The 24,436-nt window shown below is 38.1% G+C and overlaps 1 protein-coding gene across 25 annotated transcripts in view; it reads left to right on the top strand.

Annotated features, from left to right (window-relative positions):
• LOC111940674 (transducin-like enhancer protein 1) overlaps positions 1-24,436 on the top strand; it is a 74,162-nt gene that overhangs the window by 1,797 nt on the left and 47,929 nt on the right. For 6 of the 25 annotated variants that reach the window (XM_086869932.1, XM_086869942.1, XM_086869933.1 and 3 more), the window contains 5 exons: positions 571-671; positions 2,246-2,309; positions 2,407-2,451; positions 21,828-21,890; positions 22,782-22,856. In XM_086869932.1, coding sequence (XP_086726058.1) covers positions 571-671; positions 2,246-2,309; positions 2,407-2,451; positions 21,828-21,890; positions 22,782-22,856 — 348 coding nt within the window. Of the gene's footprint in view, positions 1-5; positions 407-570; positions 672-804; positions 1,811-2,245; positions 2,310-2,406; positions 2,452-21,827; positions 21,891-22,781; positions 22,887-24,436 lie in introns of those variants that run through there. The other 19 variants (XM_086869929.1, XM_086869936.1, XM_086869941.1 and 16 more) reach the window with 13 other exon arrangements.

The following is a 24,436-nucleotide window of genomic DNA, read 5'->3' on the forward strand; positions in this document are numbered from 1 at the left end:
AGTACGGCTTGGGCCGCCGCTCCGCGGGGCGAGGGCCGCGCGGTCGGGAGCGCACCTCCGGCTCGCTTGCTCGGCTGGAGCTAGGGGGAGGGAGAGGAAGGCGCCCTCTCACAAGTTCATTCCCTCCGGGGTGGAGCGGCTCATCCTGCCTGCCGGAACGGCCCCCTCTACTTTTTGTTGCGTGGGCAACTTACTTGCCTTGGGAAGGAAGGACGGGGGTCGCCGCCGGGCCAGGCAGCATCCGCCGAACACAGCTCCTGGAATGGGGCTGGCTGTGCCTCCGCGACGGGGGTCGGCGGGGAGGAGCTGGCACGCCCCGCTTTCGTGTAGACGGCGGCGGCAGGAGCGGGTGGGTCGGAGCCGAGCGCGGTTAACCTCGGTCCCACCGCAGATGAGGGACGGGAAGGTGGGTAACAAGTGCGCAGCGCCCCGGGGCGGGGGCGGACCGGGCCGGGCGCTCTCTGCATCACTCCGGCCCGGCCGCGATGGGCAGCATCGCCTCCTCTTCCCCGCGGGGAGGCCGCGCAGTGTCTGAACATGCATCTCTCTCCCGTGCCGCCACCGCGCCAGACCCCGCACCAGGCTGCGGGCCAGCCTTTCAAATTCACCATCCCGGAGTCGCTGGACCGCATCAAAGAAGAGTTCCAGTTCCTCCAGGCGCAGTACCACAGGTGAGAAGCCGGCGGGCCGCCCCGGGACCAGGGGCTGCTGGCGGGCCCCCGTCCGGGCGCGGTGGGCTGCACCGAACGGGCGCGTCCAGGCGGTGGCGTGCGGCGTCGCGGCTGAGCCCCGCTGAGGGAGCCCGCCGGGCCGGCCCCTGAGGGGAGCGCGGGCAGCCCCGGGCCGGGCCGGGCCGGGCGGGGGCTTCCGGGAGCGTACGGGGAGACTGCTCTACCCTGCCCTGCCCTGCTCGGGCCCGTATTTCCCGGGCAGCTGCGAAAGCTGAACTGTCGAAACTGGAGCTTTCGGCAGCTCTGTGCATTTGAAAAACATTTGTAGTGTGTCATGGGAAACCGTGTGTGGAGGGGTCATTTCAGTATATCAAGAGAAGACCTGTGCCAATTCTGTGGCAGAGCGCGTTAAGGAAGGCTACCTGCTTCTCATGTTTGCGCGTTTGTGTGTGGTGTCAATACAAAAATTAATGAAACTCCAGCGTCCCGTGGTTAAGAGCCAGGGAATACTTAGAGTAGTAACACAAACTTTACCAGAATCTATGGAAGTTGTGGGATGTGCTCCTCGTTGCTGCTCTGCCCTTCAGAAGTTCTTTGTGGGTGTGTGCTTGCTGCTGAGGTCTTTTCAGAGATTTAGGGTACAGGATCTTTCTGACCCTGTGCATCTGGTGTTCAGGAGCATTAACCTTCCTTTATTTTTGTACCTGTGTGCGCCTGGACTATTTGAAGAGAAGTAAAAGCTTTACAGGTTTCCCAGTCAGAAATCACTTGGTTTTAGTTATGCTTCCTCTTCCTTTACCTATGATACTGTAGTCTTACCAAAAATCATTAACTTGCTTAAGCCATTTGTTGCTTAAGAAATATACTGTAAACTCTAAGCATCCGGTTTTGTAGTTGTAAGTGAAAAGTACTGCTCGCACATTAACTATTCCTTAGGATGCTTACAAGTTATCATTTAAAAAAAATCAGTTTGATAGAAAACAAAGGGAACAGTTAAAGTAGTCAGAATTATATCACTGTTTGTGATGAGGTGTGCGAGTTGCCAAATGCAACTTATTTTTGTTTATGAAAACAAAAATGGAAAAGAAATTTGCCAGTAAATGATAGTCAGAATTACCAGTTTTCCAGCACTGGGCAAGGTAACATTTGCTAGAATATATTTGAGATAAAAATTATACTCAAGTTGTAATTGTAAGTGATGTTGTTTGACAGTCATTTACTAAACAGCTGTATAGAAAGAAATGAAGTACTTCAGGGAAATTGAGATACTATTCTAAATTCTAAGTTGTAGCACTTAATAGCAGCTCCTTGTCAAAGTACGAAGAGTAGATATGTTTAGGTTCTGTAGACAGTTCAGGTCACATACTGCATCCATGAAATGTTCTTTAATTTTTTTCTTTGGTCTTTCTATTTAAAGTGTGAATTAGGTCTTTCTATATTGCAAGTTAGTTTATGAGTTGGTGTTTTTTGTTGGTTTTTTTTTTTTTTAATTAGCAGCCTCTGTCAAAATACAAATAGGGAGGATAGGTGTCAAAAAAAGGACATGTTACATTAAAGCATGGTCTATTTTGTAGCCTTAAATTGGAGTGTGAGAAACTGGCAAGTGAAAAGACGGAAATGCAGAGGCATTATGTGATGGTAAGTATATTTGTTTTTTATCTTTATTTCAGTAAATATCTCCTCTAATACAATGTAAGTCAGCATAAGAAAATAACGTATGCTCATTTATTTGCAGTACTATGAAATGTCGTATGGATTAAACATTGAAATGCACAAACAGGTAAGACATTTTGTTTTCTAAGCCACAAAATCTGCATTTAAATGTGTGGTGCATTTAAATGTACCTGTGCTGTTTATGCTCCGATGACTGTATCATGTCTGAATCGATAGCCTGAATCAATCGCCTGATTAGTAGACCTTTGCCTACCTCCTGTCAGATGAGGTGTAGATTGGGTTAAGCAACAATGCCTTTTTTGGTGTTGCTTCTGAAAGACTGTGGCAAAAAGGAAAGATCTTCTTTTTGTGGTTTTAAAAATGAAGTTCTGTACTTTACAAGTTTGGGGTTTTTTGGGTTGGGTTTTTTTTGTTTGTTTTCTTACTGTTGGAGGCTCTGACATGTAGAACTGATCCTATGTCTGTGTAGCATATGTAGTCATAGTTACTCAAATCCCTGCCTTATAAAGGTATGAAGAGATTAGTGACTTGGAAAGCTCTAGTTATGACTATGAGTTTGCAAGTTCCCATAAAATTCACACTTATGGCCACTATAATGGTGAATAAAAAGAGTATTGAACTGGAACAAGACACTAAGGACCTCATGAGAGAAGAAAAGCTAAATGATTGCACAGCCCAGAGGACCCTCAATTGAGTAGTCATTGTCTGCCAAATAAAGCATTAATGGCAGGGTGTAAGTATTCTGTAGATATGCTGACATTCACTTTTTCATCAAGATGCTAGTACAATAAGTCTTTCAGAAATCGATGGCCTCTTAAAAAAATTATCATTAGATGAAGTTGCACAGTTGGACACATTTCAAAGTGCAACAATACAATTCTTTCTTGATGTGTATGTGCTATTTCATCTAAAACTCTTGTTTCATTAAATTAAAGAGCATGGCTGACCGGCTAGGGCACAGCGAAGAAATTGATTAGTTCAGGCTTCAGATCTTCAGTATATTCAAAGACATTCATTAAGCAAGTGAATTACGGAGTTGAATTTTGCTTTTGTAACTCTGAACTCTTTGAATTTTTTTCGTTGTTTGTTTTGTTTTCCCCTAAAAATATCATACTTGGTAAGATGGCATTGTAATTCCATGATAGCTTTCTGTCTGCAAATCTGGGTAGGTACTTTTAGGGTTTTGGCGGTACACTTGTTTCAATTCAAAATGCCATTAAGAGGAGTCGTATTATGACAACTTTTTTTTTTTTTTTTAAAAAAACACTAAATAACCAGATGAAATAGCAAGCTTAGTATTTGACTTGGTTCTGTACTGTAACTTAACTAATTTTCTTGTGGCTTGTGCTTTAGGAGAATGTCAGTTTTTCTGTGAGGTGGCTTTCCATAGCTTTGTGATTTTGAGATTATTTTTTTCTTGCATATTTTCTCTTCAACCAATTCTTGGCATACTGTAACCTGTGAGGAAGCCAGTATCTGGCTAGGAAGCTCATTTGCTACAAAATGGATATAATTTTCAGGAGTTCTTTGAAAAGAATGTGTGATTTCAGTTAGTGTACTAGGAATTAACTTTAGGTAAAATCAATTAAACCCGCAGGGTTAAAGTGGGTGAGGACTAAGGTTTCCACTTTGACCTTAACATATGTATAAAGGTTTAATGTTCTGTATGTATGGCAATTAGAATTATGTACCCAATAGGCAGTGATGCTTCAGAAGCTTTTATGACAGAGCATTATATCTGTGTTAGTTGTAGCTGGGGAGAGTAGTGCACACTTGCTCGGTGCACGCTGTTAAGAAAATAATAGGCTTTTGAAGTTACAAATACATGTCTCTGGATGTGAGTCTCAAATACTATGCTTTTACATATTAAGTAATTCTAATTTCTGGTAAAAGTAGCACCTTCTTGCTAAAGGCTATTGATTTAGATGCCTGCAGTGAGGGATGCCAAATGGTGTTGCAGTTCACTGTGTAGGTGGCCTTAGATTACAGGAAGCAAAAAAAATAAAAAAAAGCCTAACAATGACATTCTTCTGAATTTCTGCTGCTAACGATAAGTTCTGAGGAGGCTTTTGACAGATAGTAATCATAATTCTTATTAACTGGTGACGTCTACCCCCAAGGGTGTAGCCAGGCTCAAATTGATGCTTTTTGCTGGCTGATCACCAGCATGGCCTAAGTGCTCATTATGTTGTAGAAAGGGCCTTTGGAGCTCTCATTACATTTGACAGGAATTCTCTCTAGGGGGAAACTGGGCATTAGCTAGACTCCTGACAGGCTGAAATTATTCCTGCTTTATGGCTTATAACCAAATGCTAGCAAGGCATCATCAGGGGACAGGAAAAATTGTCATTTCTGACAACATCTTTGTTACTGGAAAATGCAGTGATGGGGAAACTTTCCAGTGAACAAGCCTTAACATTTTTAAGGTCTTCCTCCTGTTTGGGGGCTGTACTCGCTCTGTGTGAAACTCTTCAGACTGCTAGGGCTGCTGTTTGAAAAACTAAATTACACTGCAGCAGAGCTTATTTATGGAGTGCGGTGTGTACATCACTGTTAAGGTACAGTCACTTAGATAAAATGAAGTACTTGCAGTTAGCCTGCATATAAATGAGTTTGAGTTCTTGCACTGATGGATTTGTGTCAGCAGTTCTGTCTTCATTTAATTTAGTAATCTGTTATAATTTAACTAAAATAAAGTTAGTCAAGACTTGAATGTTGTTACAAGCAGACTTAACTGAAGTGAACTTTGCATATACAAACAGCTGTGCTGGCAGAGCTTTTCACTTGAATTTTGTTGCATTTAAGTCTAGAAATGGCCATGGTAAGGCTTTCCTCACAAATCTAGCTTTGACCCTTTGCAGTGTTTAACTATATGATGTGTGCTTAAATCAAGGTGCTGCTGTGCTTCAATCTACTGCCTGAATAGCGGTCAGGAAATAATCTTTTTGACACTGTTGTGTCTGATTTAGATTAGGTTTTGTTTGTTTCCTTCTTTTTCTGCATAGGTTTTTAAACTTCTCTAAGAATTTCAAAGATTTTTTTTTCTTACGAGCATGTTTTATGTAAACACTTATTCTATGTTCTTAGAAATTATTTTAAGGTGAATAGTAACTGACCAAGTTTTGCATTCCTGAAACACAAACAACCACCTGAGGATTTGTTTAGGGAGATGTGGGTTGATATAGATGTTGTTTTCATATGTGTCAAGACAAAATGAGTAAGAACATTGTGTGGTCTTCAGTTTATTTTCTGTGTTATACTGCCCAAGTGAGATTTTCTCCAGTGTGACATCTGTGGCTGGCAAAGCAGATGAATCAGCTCCTAGTGCCAAGATGAAGAGTTGGTTGGGTGTTAAAAATCCTGCTGTACTTAGAGTTGTTGCCCTTGGCTCGTAGGGCACTGTGTCTTTATTTTTGCCAGCTCTGCTTGTCATCTTCTGTCATAAGTCAGAAGATAAGGTTTCCTGTGCATTTAATGTCTAGATTGGTTAGGTGCAAGATTATCTTTTGTTCACTGGCGGGCAGCCACAGGAAAAAAAATTCATCACTGCTGAACCAAGTGCTAGACTTATAAACTACTACAGTGTCTGGGTTTCTGCTATCCCAACAGTTATGGCAAGGTTTCCTTCTCTTTGGGTGGGTCTTTTTGATCTCTGTGGCCTGACTGCAGGCAGACCTGTCATTCAGTAGCTTGCCTGTTGTAGAAAAGTATACAAACTCCAAAGGTGCATTGTGTTAACCAGTTTTACAGGAGTTACATGCCCATTTTATCCTGGACTGTTCTGTGGAATCATTTCTAATGCTTCATGGCAAAGGACAAAGTCTTCTAATGATATCTCATTAGAACATCAGCCTTCAGGAGAGGGTTAAACAGGAGGGAATTAAGGAGCTTACTTAGCTCTCTGCAGCTCTTGAGTCGGATGGCTTTGCTGTTGAAAAGGATTTAAAGATAAATTAATTTTCTTCTTTTTTTCCTACATTTTAATTATTGGAATGAAAAACTCCTTAAGGTTTTGGTGGTGTGCAGTGAATGTTTCAAGAGCATTTTACAGTTGGCACAGCCACAAAAGACATGCAAAAATTGTTTCTATTTAAAAAAGAAAATGTTAGGATTGATCGTGACAGTATTTTTCCCTGAAAAGATTATACTTATTCTACAAATATTTGGTTTCTGAATGAGTACAATTGTGTCAGCAGCCTAGCCATTTCAACCACAAATAGAGCTGCCAGTTCAAAAGAGGAGAAAAGACTAGAGTAATTGCCTCAACTTTCGTGACTTTTGAACCATGTTTCAAGCTCGAGGCCAGCATTATCGTGAAGGAATTATCTGACAGATTCAGGGCACTGTGAAGTACATCTCCATGTGGCTTTCACATAACCATGTTGTCAGATACCATCTATTATGTCAGCTCCGTATAGAATTTAATTCAAAAGTGTGTCACAGTGTAAACACTGTACATATGTTAAAGAAAGCCTGATCATCTCTCATTTTAGACTTAGTCTACCAGGTTTCAGGTTCCTCACAGAGCCGGAGTGAAGAACACTATGCCTACCTGCTACATTGTTAAACTTGCATTGCTGGAGCTTGTATGGATGGCCATGTCTGTTGATTTACTTTGTGCTTGTGTTCAGTTGGAGGGAAGGAAACAGAAAGTCCTGGTAACTTTCAGGGAAGAATGAGAAGGGAGATGCTTTGTGAATGTGTAATATTCTTTTGTCACAACAGGTTCTGTGGGGAAAGCAAAATGGTTTTCCTCCTTCTGCTGGTTGTTATACTGGCATTTGAATTGCCTTTCATTCCCTCTCTAACTAAGTGTTTGCAGCAAAGTGCTAAAATTGCAGTGTCTACTGTGCAAAATGGAAAATTAGGATACTTTAGGCTTGATAGATCACCATTGGCATACAGTAAAAGCCTTTAAAACCAATTTTGGATCAACCAGCACTTATCAGAAGACTGCACAGCACTGACCTTAAAGATGATGACAGCTTTGAATGGAACTAATAAAATTTATTTTCTACTTGGGGTAGATTTAGGGATATCTAATGGCGATTATATTGAATGCTACTATTGTCACTTTCTGTGTTACACTTACTTGGGTTCTTGGGTGTAGGTATTTGAATAATACTTGCTTACATAGTTCCGCACAGAAAGGGGAAAAACAGAGGCATGGAGAACTAATAATTTTGCCAGCATTTAATTGTCAAAACAGCTAGTTTAACAGATTAGTCCTTATGATTACTTGGAGGCTATGGCTTTTAAAATTCTTGCAAGTTGGTGCCATGGGCAAGCTGAATTTGCAACCTGCGTTCTTATAAGTATCAAATTTCTACTTAAAACAGTTTTCTGGAGGTAATATTGCGTGACATGTCGGGGCAACACTTTCTAATGTTTGACCTGTCCTTATTGTGAAGAATTTTGTCCTTCACCAGCTGGTAGTTTGCCTTTATGCACTGGTAACCATTGTGTGCCTTTTGTTCTTGTACTGTGCACCTCTGAGAGGGAGTGACATAGTCCTCTCCATAATCACTTCTTTGTCAGCAATGAGGTCTCATCTCCCATTAATCCCCTTCTTCTTGAAGCTGATCAAATCTATTTTCTCCCTGGTATGATATTTGCTCTGATTTCCTGATCATATTACTGGTGACACTTAGAGACTTGCTCCAGTTTACCAGCATCTCCCTTCTTGCTAAACAAGGGGACCAGAAAAGGGAATTATTTCAATCAACCAGTTGGTTACAGTCATTCTCCTGTGTCCTCACATGAGGTGTAGCCTTCATCAGCACATGTGGGGCTGATGCATATTCACTTTGTTCTCCAGAGCCCTTCTCTGTGAAACTGCTTACTAGTGTGTTTCCACCATTGCTGCGATGTTGTGGGGTGAAAGTTGTTCCTGATTTAGGACAGCCCCTCCACATTTGTTTGCTTTGTACCTGGTTTCCACTGTCTTTATTTGATAGCCCTTGCTTCTCAGGGCAGAAACTGTTGATGCCTAGCTGTGTTTTCAGTGGAGTCAAAATGTTGTACCTCTTGCAGCCCATCTGTGTTGACTCCTTTTCAGTTTGGGCAGTCCCAGCTTAAACAGTTGTGTAGCTTTCTTTGATCACTTTCCTTGCTTTCCACTCAATCTTTTTTAATTTTTAGCTTAGACTTTTGAAATAAGGAAACTAGAACTGTATGCAGTTCTCAGGATGCTGGTGAACCAGAGATGTGTATTACCACCTTTTCCTGTTTTCTGGATGCTTTTTGTTGTTTTCATTTTTTTTTCTTCTTGAGTAAAATTTCCAGGTTTTTCCTTTTGACTGCCATGAAATGCTGAACTGCTGGAGTCTCCTTTCACATTTGAGTTCTTGCTCATGAATGATAATTGTAAGCTCAGAAATCATCATTTTATGTGGCTAGGGATGTCTACTCCTACTGTGTGTGAATTTTGTTTACGTACAATTGTTTCATTGCCCATTTACTCTTGTATGGTCTCTTTGCAATTCTTTAGCTGTTGCCTTTACTTTCTTATGGATATTTCCTTGCAACCTTTCTATTTACTTTCTAATTCTTTTATGGAGCAAGTTTTCTTACTCACTGCTTGCTGTCTTTTCCAGGCTCTGCTGCTGATCATATTAGTAAAACAGATTGCAGCAAAGGCCCCTGTGAAACCACAGTTTCACCAGTGAGTGAGCTGTTTCTGGCATAGTGCTGGAGGTAATTGAAAAGTGGATTAGAGCTTGCTGAAATTGTGTTTAATCTTAATCGAACTCTAGTTAAATCAGGTTAAACTTAAAAATCAGTTATTTCCTGAGGTTGTCTCTTTTAAGAAAGAAGCCTAGTGCTGCTCAAACAAACAAAAACCTCTGACAAAACAAAAACTTTAAGTACTACAATCCTGTGAAATAATTCTGTAGGCCTTTTTTATTCCAATTTCTCTTGAAAGTATTGTGATTATATTTTCAAGTTAGGGATTTTGATGTTGTTCCATAGGTTTATACGAATCTTGACAGCATCCAAGTGGGCTGTTTGGGTTTCTTTTGTTTCGAGTATTGAGTCTTTCAGTAGGTAGCAAGCCTACTTATAATACACACTTTCTAGTATGGGAAAATCAGTTCAGGAAATTAATGTGGTTGGTGAGTGTTCTGAACTTTTCTATAATGATAATATTCTACGTCTAATGAGAAATTAGAGTGTATTAGAAGAGTCTAGTCACTAATTGGGGATAGGCTGAGTTGCTCCCACCTTTTCTTTATGTTCTTCAGAACATTTGTTCTTTGTGAGCAAGTTAGCACTGATGATTAAATTACAGATTAAATTTCTTTGAGGGGTGTTAGGTAAGCTTTGTGTCAGGGCTGCCTGTCTGAAAGTATTTAGTACTTCTTACACGATCTGAAGAGCTAAGTAGCCTTTTTGGCTATGTGATAACAAAACAGAAAACTTAGGTTAATTTGTGTTTTGGTGTAAGACTTCTTTCTTTGGGTTTTTAGATTAATTTTTTTTTTTCCCCCTCCCTTAGCAACATGGACGTTCTTTTTTCTATTTGGTCTTTTTTGCTTTGTCTTGAAGCTTTTTGATGTTTGTGTAAACAGTTGGTCAAAGCAACTTACTTGTAAGGTGACCAGTCACTGTATTGACAAGAGCAGACACAATAGAAAACTGCATTAGGAGGCAAGGCATTGGGATTTGCAGTAAATATATTACAGAACACAAGTGCATTGCCGATACTGCTTGTTTAGCAGTTTGCAAGGGCAATGGTAGTATGGATTTTTGAATTAGAAGGGAAGGACTGATCTTTCTGTGTGCTGGAACATCTAGTTGATGGCTGAGGATAAAATTGATTTAGAGAACAAAATGCTGCCATCTCTACTTGTGCCATTTTAAAGGCTCCTATGGATTAGCAAGCAAAAACAAAAGATAGCTTTCATTTTGCAGAATGGGAGCAAGAATGGGTATGCTTGCTGAGCTGCATCTTGATAGGATATTAAGTCTATGAGATCCTGCTTTTGTTACCTCAAGAAAAAGAAAGGACGTCTGAAACTTGAGTGGGTTTTATGATCTGTGAAAATCTGCCTATTTATGAATTTGTTTTTTAAGTGTTCTAAACCCCTTGAAATGCCATGCTCTCTGCTTCAAGATATGACGGTCTCAACTTTAAGTGTTGAAATTTGAATTAAGCTGGGGAGAAGGGATGAAAACCCTACGCTTTCTCGGAAGAAATTGCTTACAGAAAGATCATTCTTTTGTACTTTTGCTCCAACAGTTTCTATATATAACAAAATTTTTTGTTTCATTAAAGAAAGGTAAAACATCTTTCTTTAAGGTATAAGGGTGTAAGGTTTTTCTGAATTTCTATTATTGTAACTGGTTATAAGATTTCCAACCATTACTTTTCAGACAGTAAACTAGGCTCGCTGTCTGTGGCCTCAAATAGTGACTGTAAATTGTCAGTTAAACAAATGCAAAATTTTCAACAGGACGTATGGAAGGCTTTTATGTTGTTTCTTCAAACTGAAATATGAACTCTAGAATCATGTCACTAGCAGGGACCTGGTGCCTCCGTTTGTACTCCTATACGGATCAGCTATACCAGTGTCATTGCTGATAGGATGCTTGTTCTATCTGTTAGCAAATACTTCAACAGTAGTGGCAACCCCCAAGCTCTTCAGGTAGCAGATTGCTTTTATGTCCTTGCTGTTGAAGTGCTTCTTCAGTTACAATTTCAGTCTTTTCTGTTGTAGCTTCAGCTCTTTACTATGCATTTTCTTCACCCTGAATAAGGAGAGCAAATCATTCCCCTGCCTTCCAGAGCCATGCTGCATACCTCTAAAGTCGAGTGTCCATTCTCTGAATGGTGTTGCCGAGCTGAAGTACAGTACTCCAGGGGAGGAAATGTCGTGCTGAGTAGCACAGAAGGTTTACTTAGAATACGGCTTACTGGGGTGGCAGCCTTTTCTGCTACAGCCTGCTATTGACTTATGTTCAACTTCTGATCCTCTGTGACCGAGAGATTCATTCCTAAGGCCCATTATTTCCTTTTCTTTTATGTTCCTGTCTAGGCATGCTATGGGCCTTTATCCCTGTCCTTTTTACTTTTCAGTCCATTTTTCCATTCACTGTAAAGTGAGTTCTGAAGCTATTCTCCAGCATATTCTGTCTTTCTCAGCTTGAAACTTTGCAAATTGAGGATTAGGGTAAATGAAGAGATCTTTCTGCTTGTTAGTGGGAAATAATAAAAAATACTGGACCTATCATGAATGCAGAACTTCTTAGTTTCAAAAAAAACCCAACTGATTTTGTCCATATCTGGTTTTATAATCAAGCAGTTTTGTCCTTTGTCCCATGAAGCTTTTGCTGTGCTGCTAGTGTTGTTCCTAATAACGCTATGACTGTCAGATTCTTAGCAAAGATGTAAACATCGTATGCCTCTCTTACCTGTGATTACTTTACCTTTTTTGGACTTCACATAATTATGATGTTTTCTGCTGGAAAATATTTCCGAGCTGTGGTTTTTATATGTTTCACTTCAATTTTTATGGATAAGAGGCTTTTTAATGCCTGAAGTTGATCGAGCTGAGGTTTTTTGCTCTTTAATTAGCTGTGTTTTGTTAGGAAACTATGAGAAGACAGTGCCTATCCATTTGACTTTTGACATCCTGCAAGGTGTCTGCTAGCTGCTCAGTCTTCACTGGTGTGCTTTTTGTATTTCGTCAGTTCTAGTCAATATGAAGATATTTTACTTGGAATTCTTCCTCGCATTTCTTTGCTGTGTTGATACTTTGGAGTGGTTACCTAGAATAGAGGCAAGCAAGACAAGATTAAGAGAATAAAAGTGGATATTTATTAAAGGCCTTTGAAAAGTATACCATGGGCAGTAAGAAGCCTCCAAGAGGGGCTATGCCCAAGATGGACAGTGGTTATGAGTTTTTCAGAGAAATATATGTTTGGTCCATTTACATATCAGGGGTTAAATATCCAATTACAAATTCAGGTCATATACCCGCAGTTTGCTTCCCCCCAGTTCACTTTTGTCTATATTTTTCAGGATCTGAGGCAGTAGAGTGTCCTTGAGTTTCAGGCCTAGAGGAATTGTTTTGTCTGACCAAAATGTGGAGACAGTAACTAACACTCTATATGGAGTTTAGAGTTATACACTAAAGCAGTACAGGGTTTTAAAAATACAGAAGCTAAAATCCTAAGGTATCAGTTTAAGCTACAGTGTTGACCTTACATTATAATAATTATAATAATTATAGTAATTTATAATAAATAATTTGTAATAATTCTAATATTGTTAAGGTGCATGAAACAAAAACATGTACTTTCTGGCCTTCTTGATGTCCATTGACCATACCTTCCCTTTTCTAAATGAGGGGATTAAACCTGACTATTTTAATCTGTGAGCAGAAGCTTTACTTTAGTTGTTTCTTGTGACTGGCATGTGTGCTCTTAGGTTGTGTATGTTTATACTGCCTCACTGCAGTTTCCACTTCATGTATGCCTTCCTGTTTGTGTGAAGTCAGTGAAGAATCTGGGATTTATTCTCTTGGCGCTATTCCTTCCCTCCTGCTTTTCCTCTCTCCCTTCCATCTCCATGTGTAGATCTATCAACTGTCATCCGTGTCCTTAATATGGTTTCAAAAAGAAAATGTTGTCTCTCCGTAATGCTGTTTGACCTCCCTCATCAGTAGCAAGTCCTATAAAGTTGACCTTACCAGCTGGGATGTGCTTTTCTGAAGTTTTAGTTGGTTTGCATTTCCTTCTTTTCCCAATCCTAAATTGCAGTGATTTCAGTCTTAATCAAATTTGTTTGTATTTGGACAGTTCCAATACAATGTTGTCTAATTAGAATGCAATTTTGATGGTCTTTTTACTACTGTTTCTATTCTGTAAGCAACAGAATATATATAAAAGATAATAAAGTGGGTAAGGAATTTACCGTCATGTTCCCGAAGTTTTGCTGAAAGATTTGCAAACCCTTTTCTACAAAGAGTGAAAATACTCATTATGTTCACCTTCCGTACAAATCCTATGTGGTAGGTAGTTCTGCTAGTTACTATCCGAGGAGTTCTCAATCCTCTTGTTATTCATTAGTGAGTCACCTGATGGCACCTGAAGCATTGATATGAATAAGTGTTTAAATTGTTTTTCTGAGTTGATAGATTTTTGAAAACTGAGCTGTGAATCTACTAAGTATTTTAAAATGGTGAAACCACACTTAAAGTAGAGTAGTACATGTGACTTAGTATGCTTAATTTGGTAATTATTTCTGAAGTCTGATTGTAGCATAGTGATTAATTCACACCCCCCCCCCCCCAATAATTCAGACCCTTTTCTCAATATTCCTCTTTCGTTAGATGGCATGCTTATTGTTCTAGCAAATAAATTCTAGTCCTACTGCTGTTACAGTCTCACTTGAATGTTGATAAGGACAGAGTCCTGACTGGGACCTTCGTTATTGACATGCATACTGTAAATGGATGTGCTTGGTTTGAGGAACTTTATTCTCTAATTTTTCAGAAGCTGTTATTCCAGTTACTTCTCTAGCTGTGTAAGAGCTTTGACTTTCTACTGCCATACCAATCAAGTGGCTCAGTGTGACAAGTACTGAAAAGATATTTTCAGAAATTCCAATGTGGCTTATGGGAGTGAGAGCAAAATAGGAAGTAGTTTTAAAATAACATCCTGAACTAAATGAAGAGCCACTGGTGCTCTTTCCTGGTAGGATTGTAGCAGTTACAGATATACTTTTTATGCTCTTTTCTCTTTCTGTTCTCTTTGTCTCCTCGTTACTGTGTAGTGCATTGTTACTCAATTGTCCAGAGTAAATCAAGGTCTTAGAGACCTTAAAGATAATACTACAAAATGTGCTGGATAATTTTGGAGACCATGCTGCTCATAGAGCACTATAACAACTAGTTTGAGTGTAGTCGGATGAGAAGAGGGTAACTCATTGATAGCTTGTGTTTCTCCCCAAAACCTCTGCTCCCATCTTGGTTCTCCTGATAGCTGGGCTGTTCTGCTGGATGGATGTCTCCTGTGAGTTTATTTAGCTCCCCGATGTAGTGGTCTACTAAGCTGGCCCTTTCCCACTTTGTATTATAGTAATGTTTTCTGCCTGACTGGTTGTTGAGATGTTTGGCAGGTCTCTAGATGTCTGCAGTATGGCTCAAAGAAATTGTGTCCCTGGAGGCAAAGGTGGCAAAGACTTCTTCTGGATTGGAGTCAGCCTTTGATTCACTCAGCATCTCTTGGAATCTAAATAAAAGAGGGAACTCTGTGTCCTGGAAAACAGCTTGAAAGTAAAACAAAGCTGTGTGCTCACTTAAGAGATTTAAATACTTCTGTGTGTATTTAAGGTTAGTTTAGGCTTGGAAACTAAACAATGGAACTAAAATTTAGATAAACACATCTTTTGTAGTTGTGAGTGCTTAAGCAAGATGGACTGAAGTTAGATTAAAGGAGAAATGTGGTAACTGCCCTCTTTGGCCAAGTTTAAGAAGAGTCTTGACATAGTGAAGATATGTGAAAGGAGCGCTTCGACATCCTGACAACAGATTCTTTGTTGCCAGTTGGCTTTGTTTCAACAGGATTTACAGCTGGAAATGGGATGGGCAGTTGTGTACAGTGGTTCACTGAGAGTTACACACAGCCTCTCTCTATTATTATAAAGCATTGAAATTAGACGTCTGAAATATATCCAGTCACTTTACACTTGAAAGAGATCCAAATCTGTAGTAGATATTTGGCAAGTGTAGCTGTTGTCTTGTGCATCATATGTAGCTTATGTTTAAATTAGTGTGACCTTTCTGTAATTTAAACAAGCATCTAAGAGGATTCAGGTAAAAGTAGTTCAGGTACTGAATTAAAGCCTTCTAATTTTACTTTGGAAACTGTGTATTTTGTGCTTTATGGTAGCTAAGCATTTTGTGGCTTTATAATTTTGAATTTTTATTCTGTTAATATTTCTGCTGCTTCTTTCTTTCCCCACTCTCACTTGTGATATGGTTGTGTTTTGGCTTTTTTCATTGCCAAAGACTTTTTGTCCCAGTCTTCTGGGATTTTAAAATCATCTTGTGGGTGACTGATCTCACAATTCAAGTGAGAAGTACAAATGTGGGGCAGAAAGAAAACAGTATTTATTAATTATATGTCATACTAAATTATGCCCAAAATACAGAGATTATTTCTGTTGCTGAAATGAGTGTTACCCATTGCTTCTTGTCAGATGGAATATCAATCTATTGAGAATATTCTCTGTTGAGAATAAACCTTCCCATTCCTTCCTATTGGTGAGAGTATTAGTGATGACAGTGTTTATAATTTAAAATACAGTTGGAAGGCTGACTTCCGCAGTTTGTCACAGGTTGGTTAATACGGCAGTAAAGGGGAGATGGATGTGGCTACTTGTGCAAGTCTATTACTCAGGAGGCCTGTAAATTTGATTGGCTGCTGCAGTTCTTCCAGAATCATTGGATTTGAGAGCAATAGAAAGATAAGATATCCAATTACCCAAATGATTTGCAGGGTTAGCCAACGTTGTCATGGAAACGCAAGTTGGAACAAATTAAATTTTAAGCAATAAAATAATCTTAAAGCACGTCTGGGAACAAGAAAATTTGGCAGTGGCACTTACCTGAATTGAATCTTAGCTTGACATGCTGTTGTTTGACATTGATATACTATGGGGGCCTAAACTTTTAAATGGCATGTTGCCTTTATTTTTTTTTTTCTTTTTCAGCCATTGCCAAAATGGAATGTAGTGTATTAATTTTAAATAAAAGGGCATTCATAATATATGCATATCTCTGTGCTCAACCTGGATTCAATAACTCATGAATAGCAAAGTTCACAGAATGCTAGCCTTAATCATTTGAAGCTTTTGAGTGTTTAAGTTTTGAGATTTAATTATAACTCTAACATCCCCTCATCCCCTTAATTCTTAGCAACAAATTTTTGGAGGTGCTAGAGTCTTGCTACAGCAAGTATTAACAAAGCATGCAGAAAGCTAAGCACAGTGAAATATGTCTTTTTTTGTAATCGCTCTCTGAATATGTGTGCTTTCTGTTGTTTTTGAAGATCTTGATCAAAAAAGAATAAAAACTTTATCATTTAAGTGCACTGCTTGTTTTCAGTTCAATTCTGTTGGAAAAATTAAAACACTAAATTAATATTAAACTTCAGCACAAGACTAAAATATCCAGTTTATTACTGCATTTCATAAGTCTTTGGGTATTTGAATGAGTTCTGGCTTACAGCAGGGGTTAAAAAAATGGTCGTGTCCCATAAAGAAGGCTTTTATTCACATGCCTTATAGACAGATGGAGATGAAAATTGGGCTGAGGTCAAGCCATTTGCAGCATTCTCATAGGCTTCGATTTTTTTCTCATCCCTACCACAGATAATCTCAAATGATTCAGTAATGACCAAAAGTGCAACACTGACCTTTCCTCCCCAGTGGATTACTGTGTTACATGCTGTAAATGGCAGGAAGTCCATTTTTTCCTTCCAGGAGGAGTTCTGTGTTGTACTTGGCTTTCTAAGTCTTGAAAGAGTAAGCAGAGGCAGAGTGCTTAAGAATTACCTACTAAAGCTTTTGTGAATGTCATTTAACAGTATATTCCTTTCTGTTCATGAAAGGCTATTTCTCTGATTCCTTTGCTTGAAGGGAATGAATCATGCTTCTTTGTTATTATCAGAACTTTGGTGGTTTTTTGCTTTACTTTTAATCATGTTGTTCCTAAGCTGTATTTTTCTGAATTTATTACAAATTTGATTTTCAAAATTGGATCAAAATAATAGTATAAATAAAAATGTAATAAATTAGGATACATAAATGCGTCCTTCAGAACTGGTGATAGAGTTCTGTCAGATCTGATATAACTTTGTGATACTGGAAGTTCAGTGCAGTAAACAGAAACAATCTTCTGACATAAAATGGACATTTTTAGCAAAGCATTTCTTTGTAAAATAAAGCCTGGACAGCTTTGAGTCTCAGCAATAATAATGGAGCAGCTGTTGCAGCGCAAGTGATGCACTAAACTAATGCGTTGTAAGATTTAATTTTTGTCTTAAATCACCACGGATGCTATAACTGAAGTTACCACTGGGATATGTATTGGTAGACTGGTTGGAGCACACCCAAAATTACTCCTGTTGAAACCTCTGAAGCTGAAAGGGGATTAAAATTCTCCTCAGAGGAAGTCTTTGTTCTTCAGTCAGAAGTTGCACTGCTGGTTCCCATAAACCAGGGCTTCTTATATTAGAACTAAAATACACATGGGTGTTTGTTATGCTGTGAAATAGAATTTGTATACTTGTATTATACTTTCTTTTAATTTCATTGCAAAAATCTGTAGTTTTCAAGAAATTGTGGTGATTTATGTATGATACCTTATGTAGAGCTTTGGAAAGTACAGGCTATCAAAATGCAAAATTATCTGGAATAGACTACTGTAAAGGAAAACAAGTCAATACTTTTTTTCTAACAATGCAGAAGGAACAAAAAATTTAATTCTACAAACAAGCTGAAGTCCTTAGTAAAATGCCTTATTTAAATGAGCTTTATATTTAGAAACTAGTCTGGCTGCTTTGTTCTTTGTCTTTAGGTTAAGAATTCACTTTAATAAGTGAGCAAGACAAACTTAAGTACAAACACTTGAGTTTGGCAATGGTGAGGTCAAAACATTTAAGTCCTTAAGTAAATGGAACAGAGTCAAAAAAAAAAAAAAATTACACAAGTGAAGAGAAATCCATCAGCTCAGCTTAATTTTACAAAATGCAGCTGAATTCCTTCATGTTAATTTTTAATGATACTTCAGAAAGGAGGGTAGCACTTCAGTGAGGGGTCTGACAAGCTAGTAATTTGCAAATAAATCAAAAGACAATCATTACAGCAGCAAGAACCAGTGAATGATGTAGTTTTGTTATTCTTTGATGGGCCTCACACTCAAGTTCTTTATTAAAAATGAATGTATTCAAGAGGCTCTGCATTAAGAACACAAACAATTACGGGCACTTCAGATGCTTTGCTAAGAGCTGCCATAGAGCTCAGAGGACTTTCATGAGAGATGCAGGCTTCTGTAGCCTGCTTTACCAAGGAGCTGTAGAACATGGGCAATTAGTCATGTTTGTCTATGTTTGAGCAGCTTTCTGCAAAGTTTCCTTTGTTTATTCATCCTTAGGACCTCTCTGTATGTCTCAAGATTAGCAGTTAGGTAATAGCTGTGTTATATTCCAAGGCCTCTAGAAACAGGAGATAAGTACCTTTATTTTAAGACTTTCAAATTCATGAGCCCCAGATCTGGGGGCTTACTCTAATGATACCAGTTAGTGATGTCTAGTCTTGATTAATGAAACTGTCCTTGACTCTTTCAGAAAGGGGTTTTGCTTTCCAGAATGAATGTGTGTACACTCACAGGCACGTGCACATGCATGCTCAAGGGTATTTCATCTTAAAAAGCAAATGTACTTCGTTTATTGAATTGTTGCATTTACATTAAAAGTAACAAATGTTTCTTTTTCTCTATTCTGAAAACAACCTCTTGCAACTCTTGGTCAGCAAAATAGTAATGCACACAAATCGTGCATTAAAACCTAACTTTCAGAACTTGATAGACAACAAATACTTTTTTGTGTTTGTGAATGAAAATATTTTTTACTTGGTATTAGAGGGCAGCAAACAGGAGGTGCATGAAATTGCATAGTAGATAAATAGTTTTAAGCACTTTAAACGTGTTTGTGAAAACTCTCTTAAAGAAACTGCCTTTTACATGCAAGCAGACTTTTTTGTGGTTAATAGAATAGGCATTCCAGGTTTCAATGCAGATGTCTCTTAACAGGCACTTGTAACAAGCAAGAAATATCAAAAGAAACTTATTTTATGGCATGTACATTTAAGTTTATCTAGCACTGTAGTTGAATTAAGGTTGCTGTTCATATATGGTTAGCAATGATGCGCAGTTTAAAGACAAACTAAGAAGAATACACTTTTTTTTTTCTGTTCTGATGCTAAATCAGGTGTGATAGTACTGACAGAATAATTTTAACAGAAGATTAGTGTGGGAAGGGGGTAAGTTGATTATGCCCTCATTTTTAGAAAATAAAGAAAATATCTAACTGACCTTCACTGGAAGGCGGTTATAACCTGATTAACATGATACTGCATTCTTTTGTCTCACTGTTTTATGTCACATATGCTATGTCATTATAGTGTAGCTCAGATATTTAAGACAGAAAAATCCAATAATATGGACAAGTTGCATGTTTTACAGACTCCACTGAGAATAGGATTGCATTTTGTTTCCTTATAGCAACAATAAAGACATTTACCTCAGAACAGGGAGACTTTTGTGTAGATAATTCAGGCCAAAGAACTTTTCAGTAGACACCAAGTGAGTTTCTTATTTTATTCTTTCTCTATCCCCTCTTGTCACCTGCTATGATTTATGCTTGTTCCTGCCTGAAAAACAAAGTTAATCCCATTGGTCTGGGGCAATTAAGTCCTTGGATCCTAAACATCTTAGCTAAACATCAGCCAAACAGATTGCTATGCAACAGACTAACTTTCCACAGCTGATGTACCCTGCTTTCTGGAGAGATATATTAAGTATGTGGAAAAATGCACATTAGTACGTGTGTTTTTGTTTGTATTTTTTTTTTTTCTGTAACAGGGAACTACCAACAGATTTGGTTAACAGTTAGGTCTGATAACCAGTAATAGTTCAGCTGGTAACTTCCAAGTATTGACTCTTATGTATGTAGTACTAGTACTAAAGGCTAAACATGGGATTATAGATGCTTTATGATTGTGGCCCAGACAGAATGGAAAGGACCACTGTGGTACTTCGTGAAATAACAGCTGTTTCAGTTGAGAATAATGTTCACCTTGTTGCAGGGAGCAAAGATTTCCTGTAAAGCAACGGTCACTTCCTTGCCCATTGTTAAGGAAAACCTTTTAATCCTAGGACAAAACCATCCCAGAACTTCTTTGGAAGCTTCTGCAACACTTCATAGAGTAGTTGTGTCAAATACCAGGCTTTGGTCAGGTGGAGTGCTTCATGTCAAGAGAGTTTGAGATGTTTTACAGGTCTAGATGCTGTCATGTATTTTCCCCTGTGTCTGTCAGAGGTTGGGAAGGAGATGTTTAAGCTTGCTAATTATACTTAGATCCCAAATCACCTGTCTCCTGAGACATAAAACTAGAGGGTGGATTTTGTATCCCAATTATTATGTGACTGATGTATAAAGATCAACATATCAAAGTGTCTTCTTAAAAAACCTCAGAACTACAAGAAGGTTCAGACAAAAAGGCTTGGAAGAGAGTAGCAGTTGTAGTCTGACTTAGGTGAATTTATCGTTGTTCAGCTTTAATACGTGTTATTTCATAGAAGGCCTAATGATTCACAGTAATGACTGCATGTTTCTTCTGCCTAGAAACATTAAAAAAAGCCCCAACTAACCAAGAAATATCTTCATGGGTTAATTGTACGACAGATACTGACATGAGCTGTTCAGTGTCTTTTACATAAGCTGTGCTCTTGTCTGGTTGCTGATTTTGGTTTTGTGCAACTGTGCTACAGTGACTGAAATAGCTGTTTTTAAGGAAGACTGAGGAAGTTGTATAGGTACCTTGAGAGTTAATTATAATAGCGGTTCTGAATTATGAGGAGAGGTATAGATCTGAAAGGCTGTAAACACAGATAACACTGAGTAATGAGAAAAAAAGATCCCTTTACCCCACCAGGAATTCAGTGTTTAGGTTGACATGCCAAAATGGGATATACAGAAGTACAAGATATATAAAGCTGTTGAAAAGTGGGACTCAAACTTTGTACTGCTGTAATCTCTGTTAATTTCACTGAAGGATTGTTCTGTTCTTTACTGGTTCCTAACCTTGTTCTCCTGCTGCTCATGGTTTCACAGATTTGCTGTTACACATTTTCTGATTTTTTTTTTTTGCCATGTTTGCATTATTTTAATTCTCTTTCAATATGTATTTTAGAAGTCTGTACTTTTTGTCTCCATTCTTCTTCACTTCTGTTTTAGTATTTCTCTTGTATTCATGATGGTGCATTTGTCATTTTACCTTCTAATAGGCAGATAAAATTGATCATGAAAGAAGCATTTTTCTTCTGAGCCAGTTGCCTTCATGTTATGCTGCTTGATAATTTGAGTAATAATAAATCTACCTTTTAAAAGGTTTTATCTTTGAGTTAATGGATTTCAAAAATGCTCTGCTTATTAATGTACTATATACAAGGACCAGATTTGTGCCTAAATGTGTATACAGATTAGGTGCTTTAGACATGGCAGATGTCCTAACAAAATCTCTTTCTTTGTCTGGGCTTATATACTAAGTATTTATATTTGCAGTACTATGGAAAATGGGTAGTTTTTTGTTACTTTCTTCACTGTCTGAACTTAATATAATCCTATATACTAGTTAATATATGTCAAACTTTCTAAAATGCAGTTTTTAATCATAATACTTTTCCTCTGTAGACAGAAATCGCGAAGAGATTGAATACAATTTGTGCACAAGTCATCCCATTTTTGTCTCAGGAAGTAAGTAAAACTGTTCAGCTGTTAAAGTGCAATTATGTTGTTTTTCTGTTTGCAAATTAGCTAGTTTTACGATGTTAATTTTATCACAATACACAAGTGTAAGGAACATCTGTTACAGCTGAAGTGTGCAAACCCCCTGCTAATTTGATCTAACAAATCTGAGTTCAAACTAGTGACAATGGCTCAGCCTCATTCATTTCCTGAGTAGAGTGCGAGTCTATAAAATAGTAGCAATACAAGAAAATGCTTTCATTTCTGATCAGGGTGTTTGTTTATTAGATAGTCTTTGTCAAGTGTAGATCTAATGAAATAAGCATGGTTATGTTCTCTACATAGTTTATATCAAAGGTGTGTGTTTAGCTCATTTGTAGAACACTAAGTTTGTAAACCTACCTTTGGCCTGAATGACTATGATTTTAGCATGTTGTGGGCAGCTGCTGTTACATTTTGAAACTTATTATTTTGAAACTCTTACGGTCTTACAAAGAGTATTTTCAATTCTTGATTTCAGTGGTCAATTTTCCCTGTTTGAAATTTCAGTTTGTTTTGCTATGTGAGCACAGAGTCTATAAATGTTAAAACTGAAATTGATGTAAAGTTGACCTTATTATCCTGTCAGCTCAATTAAAAATGATTATTCATTTGCCAGAAAACTAATAATGAGGGGATGTAGGGTAAGAGATAAGCTGGCAGCCTTCAGGTCTCTTCTTTCCTTTTGAACAGGGGGAAAAATAGGGCATTGTTATCTTTTATCTGCATGAGATGTCTTGCAATAGGTAGTGTGAGCTTCTGCAGACAAACTGGTTATTCAAGTATTTGTGATCCTAGTTTGATATGGTGTAGTAATACCTTAATTCAAATTCCTCCTTATACCCTTTCTTCTTTCAACAGCATCAGCAACAAGTGGCCCAAGCTGTAGAACGTGCCAAACAAGTGACCATGGCTGAATTGAATGCCATCATCGGGGTACGTGGCCTTCCAGGTCTACCTCCTACAGTGTGTATAACTTGCTTTCATATCTTACTGCTTTGCAATTTTTAAGATAAACTGAAATGTTTTGATATGTAACACTGTTTTGATGCCTAGCATTGCTGAAGTGTTTTTGTTTCACACAGATTTTAGCAAAGATAAAGATAATAGTTTACTTTGTCAGAACATGATTTTGTCCAGCAGTGCTGCATGTAACAAAACTTTTCTGCAAGAAATATAGTTTTAGGAGAGTTGCTTGTTTATTTATGGGTATTGTAAGTCAGTTGAGCTAGATACTTTTTCCTCATGCTTTTTGTGACACTTGAGTTCTTGGAGCTTATACAACTATTCATTCTTCTTTCTTTCCCTTTCTTGTGAATCTTTCATGAATTTTAAATTAGCAAGCTACTGAATAGAAACTTCACTTGCTTTTGAAGTAGTATTAATTGTCTGACACAGTGTTCTAATAGCCTTTCACCAAGAATGTGCTTTTAAATATGCTAAAAAAGTTAATACTACTTGCTTGTGACTGGTTGTCAATCACAAGTCATTTGCTTTGTATTAATGAACTTTTTGAACCATACATTCCTTCCACTGTATGAGTTCATTTCCCCTGCCACTAAGTCTGGAATATTTCTCATGTTTTCTGCCCCTCCGACTAAGTGAAAGAAGTAGCCGAAACAAGAACCTGTCCTTTCTGATTTTATTCGTATGTGAGCGCCTTGAGCGGATTCAAATTACTCATTTATCAATTTATGTTAATTGCTTGTGAGAAGATGCCCTGCTGGTCTTTATAGTTCCCTCAGACACTTTGTAATGATAATTAGACATGCTGCTGTACGGATTAACAGTGCCATAGTCCAATGACGTCTACAGACAATGGAACCAGTTAATCCATCTGTGCTTAAAATTACATCCCAACTGGAGATGGAAAAAAAAAAAAATAGGAGTGAGGGAGGATTAAAAGAATGAGCCTCAGCTTGAAAATGCTCCTTTCATCAGTTTCTCAATTGCAGATCTGCAGTCGGTTTGCCTGTGGTAAGCTATTGGCAGTCAATTAGGTGAAATAAACTGGGAGGGTGACCTTCATTTCCTTTTAATAGCTTTTCCTCCCTGAAATGGGGAGCTTCAGTGGATTTTCAGCTTAAATTTTATTCAAGCTGCTTTATTACACTTGACAGATTAGCTTTGCATAAACATACCCCCCCCTTCAAATCTGTGCTGTTTTTCCTTCGTATCAAATTTTGACTGTTACTTAGTTGATTTGCTAATCACATCTTAGAAACCCACACAATTACATCTGTATTTGTCAGAATCTCCTCTATGCTTTGCTTGTGTAATGGATTAGTTTATGAATACCTGATTTGATCTTTGAAATACACCACCACATGTACATTTGTGGTATTTGATTAGCAAAGATTAGAGAACCGTACTTTCTTGCATTTTTTAAAACAAATGGCTTCTTAAGGAATGAAAATGGAATGGAAAACTCTTCGTTATGAACTAGTTTTAAAGAAGTGTTTATGCAGTAAAAGGAAACATACTAAAATATATTTTAAAAGATTCTTTCTCATCTT

Source organism: Cyanistes caeruleus, chromosome Z (assembly GCF_971803275.1).
Source record: "Cyanistes caeruleus chromosome Z, bCyaCae1.hap1.1, whole genome shotgun sequence".
Taxonomy (NCBI): Eukaryota; Metazoa; Chordata; class Aves; order Passeriformes; family Paridae; genus Cyanistes; species Cyanistes caeruleus.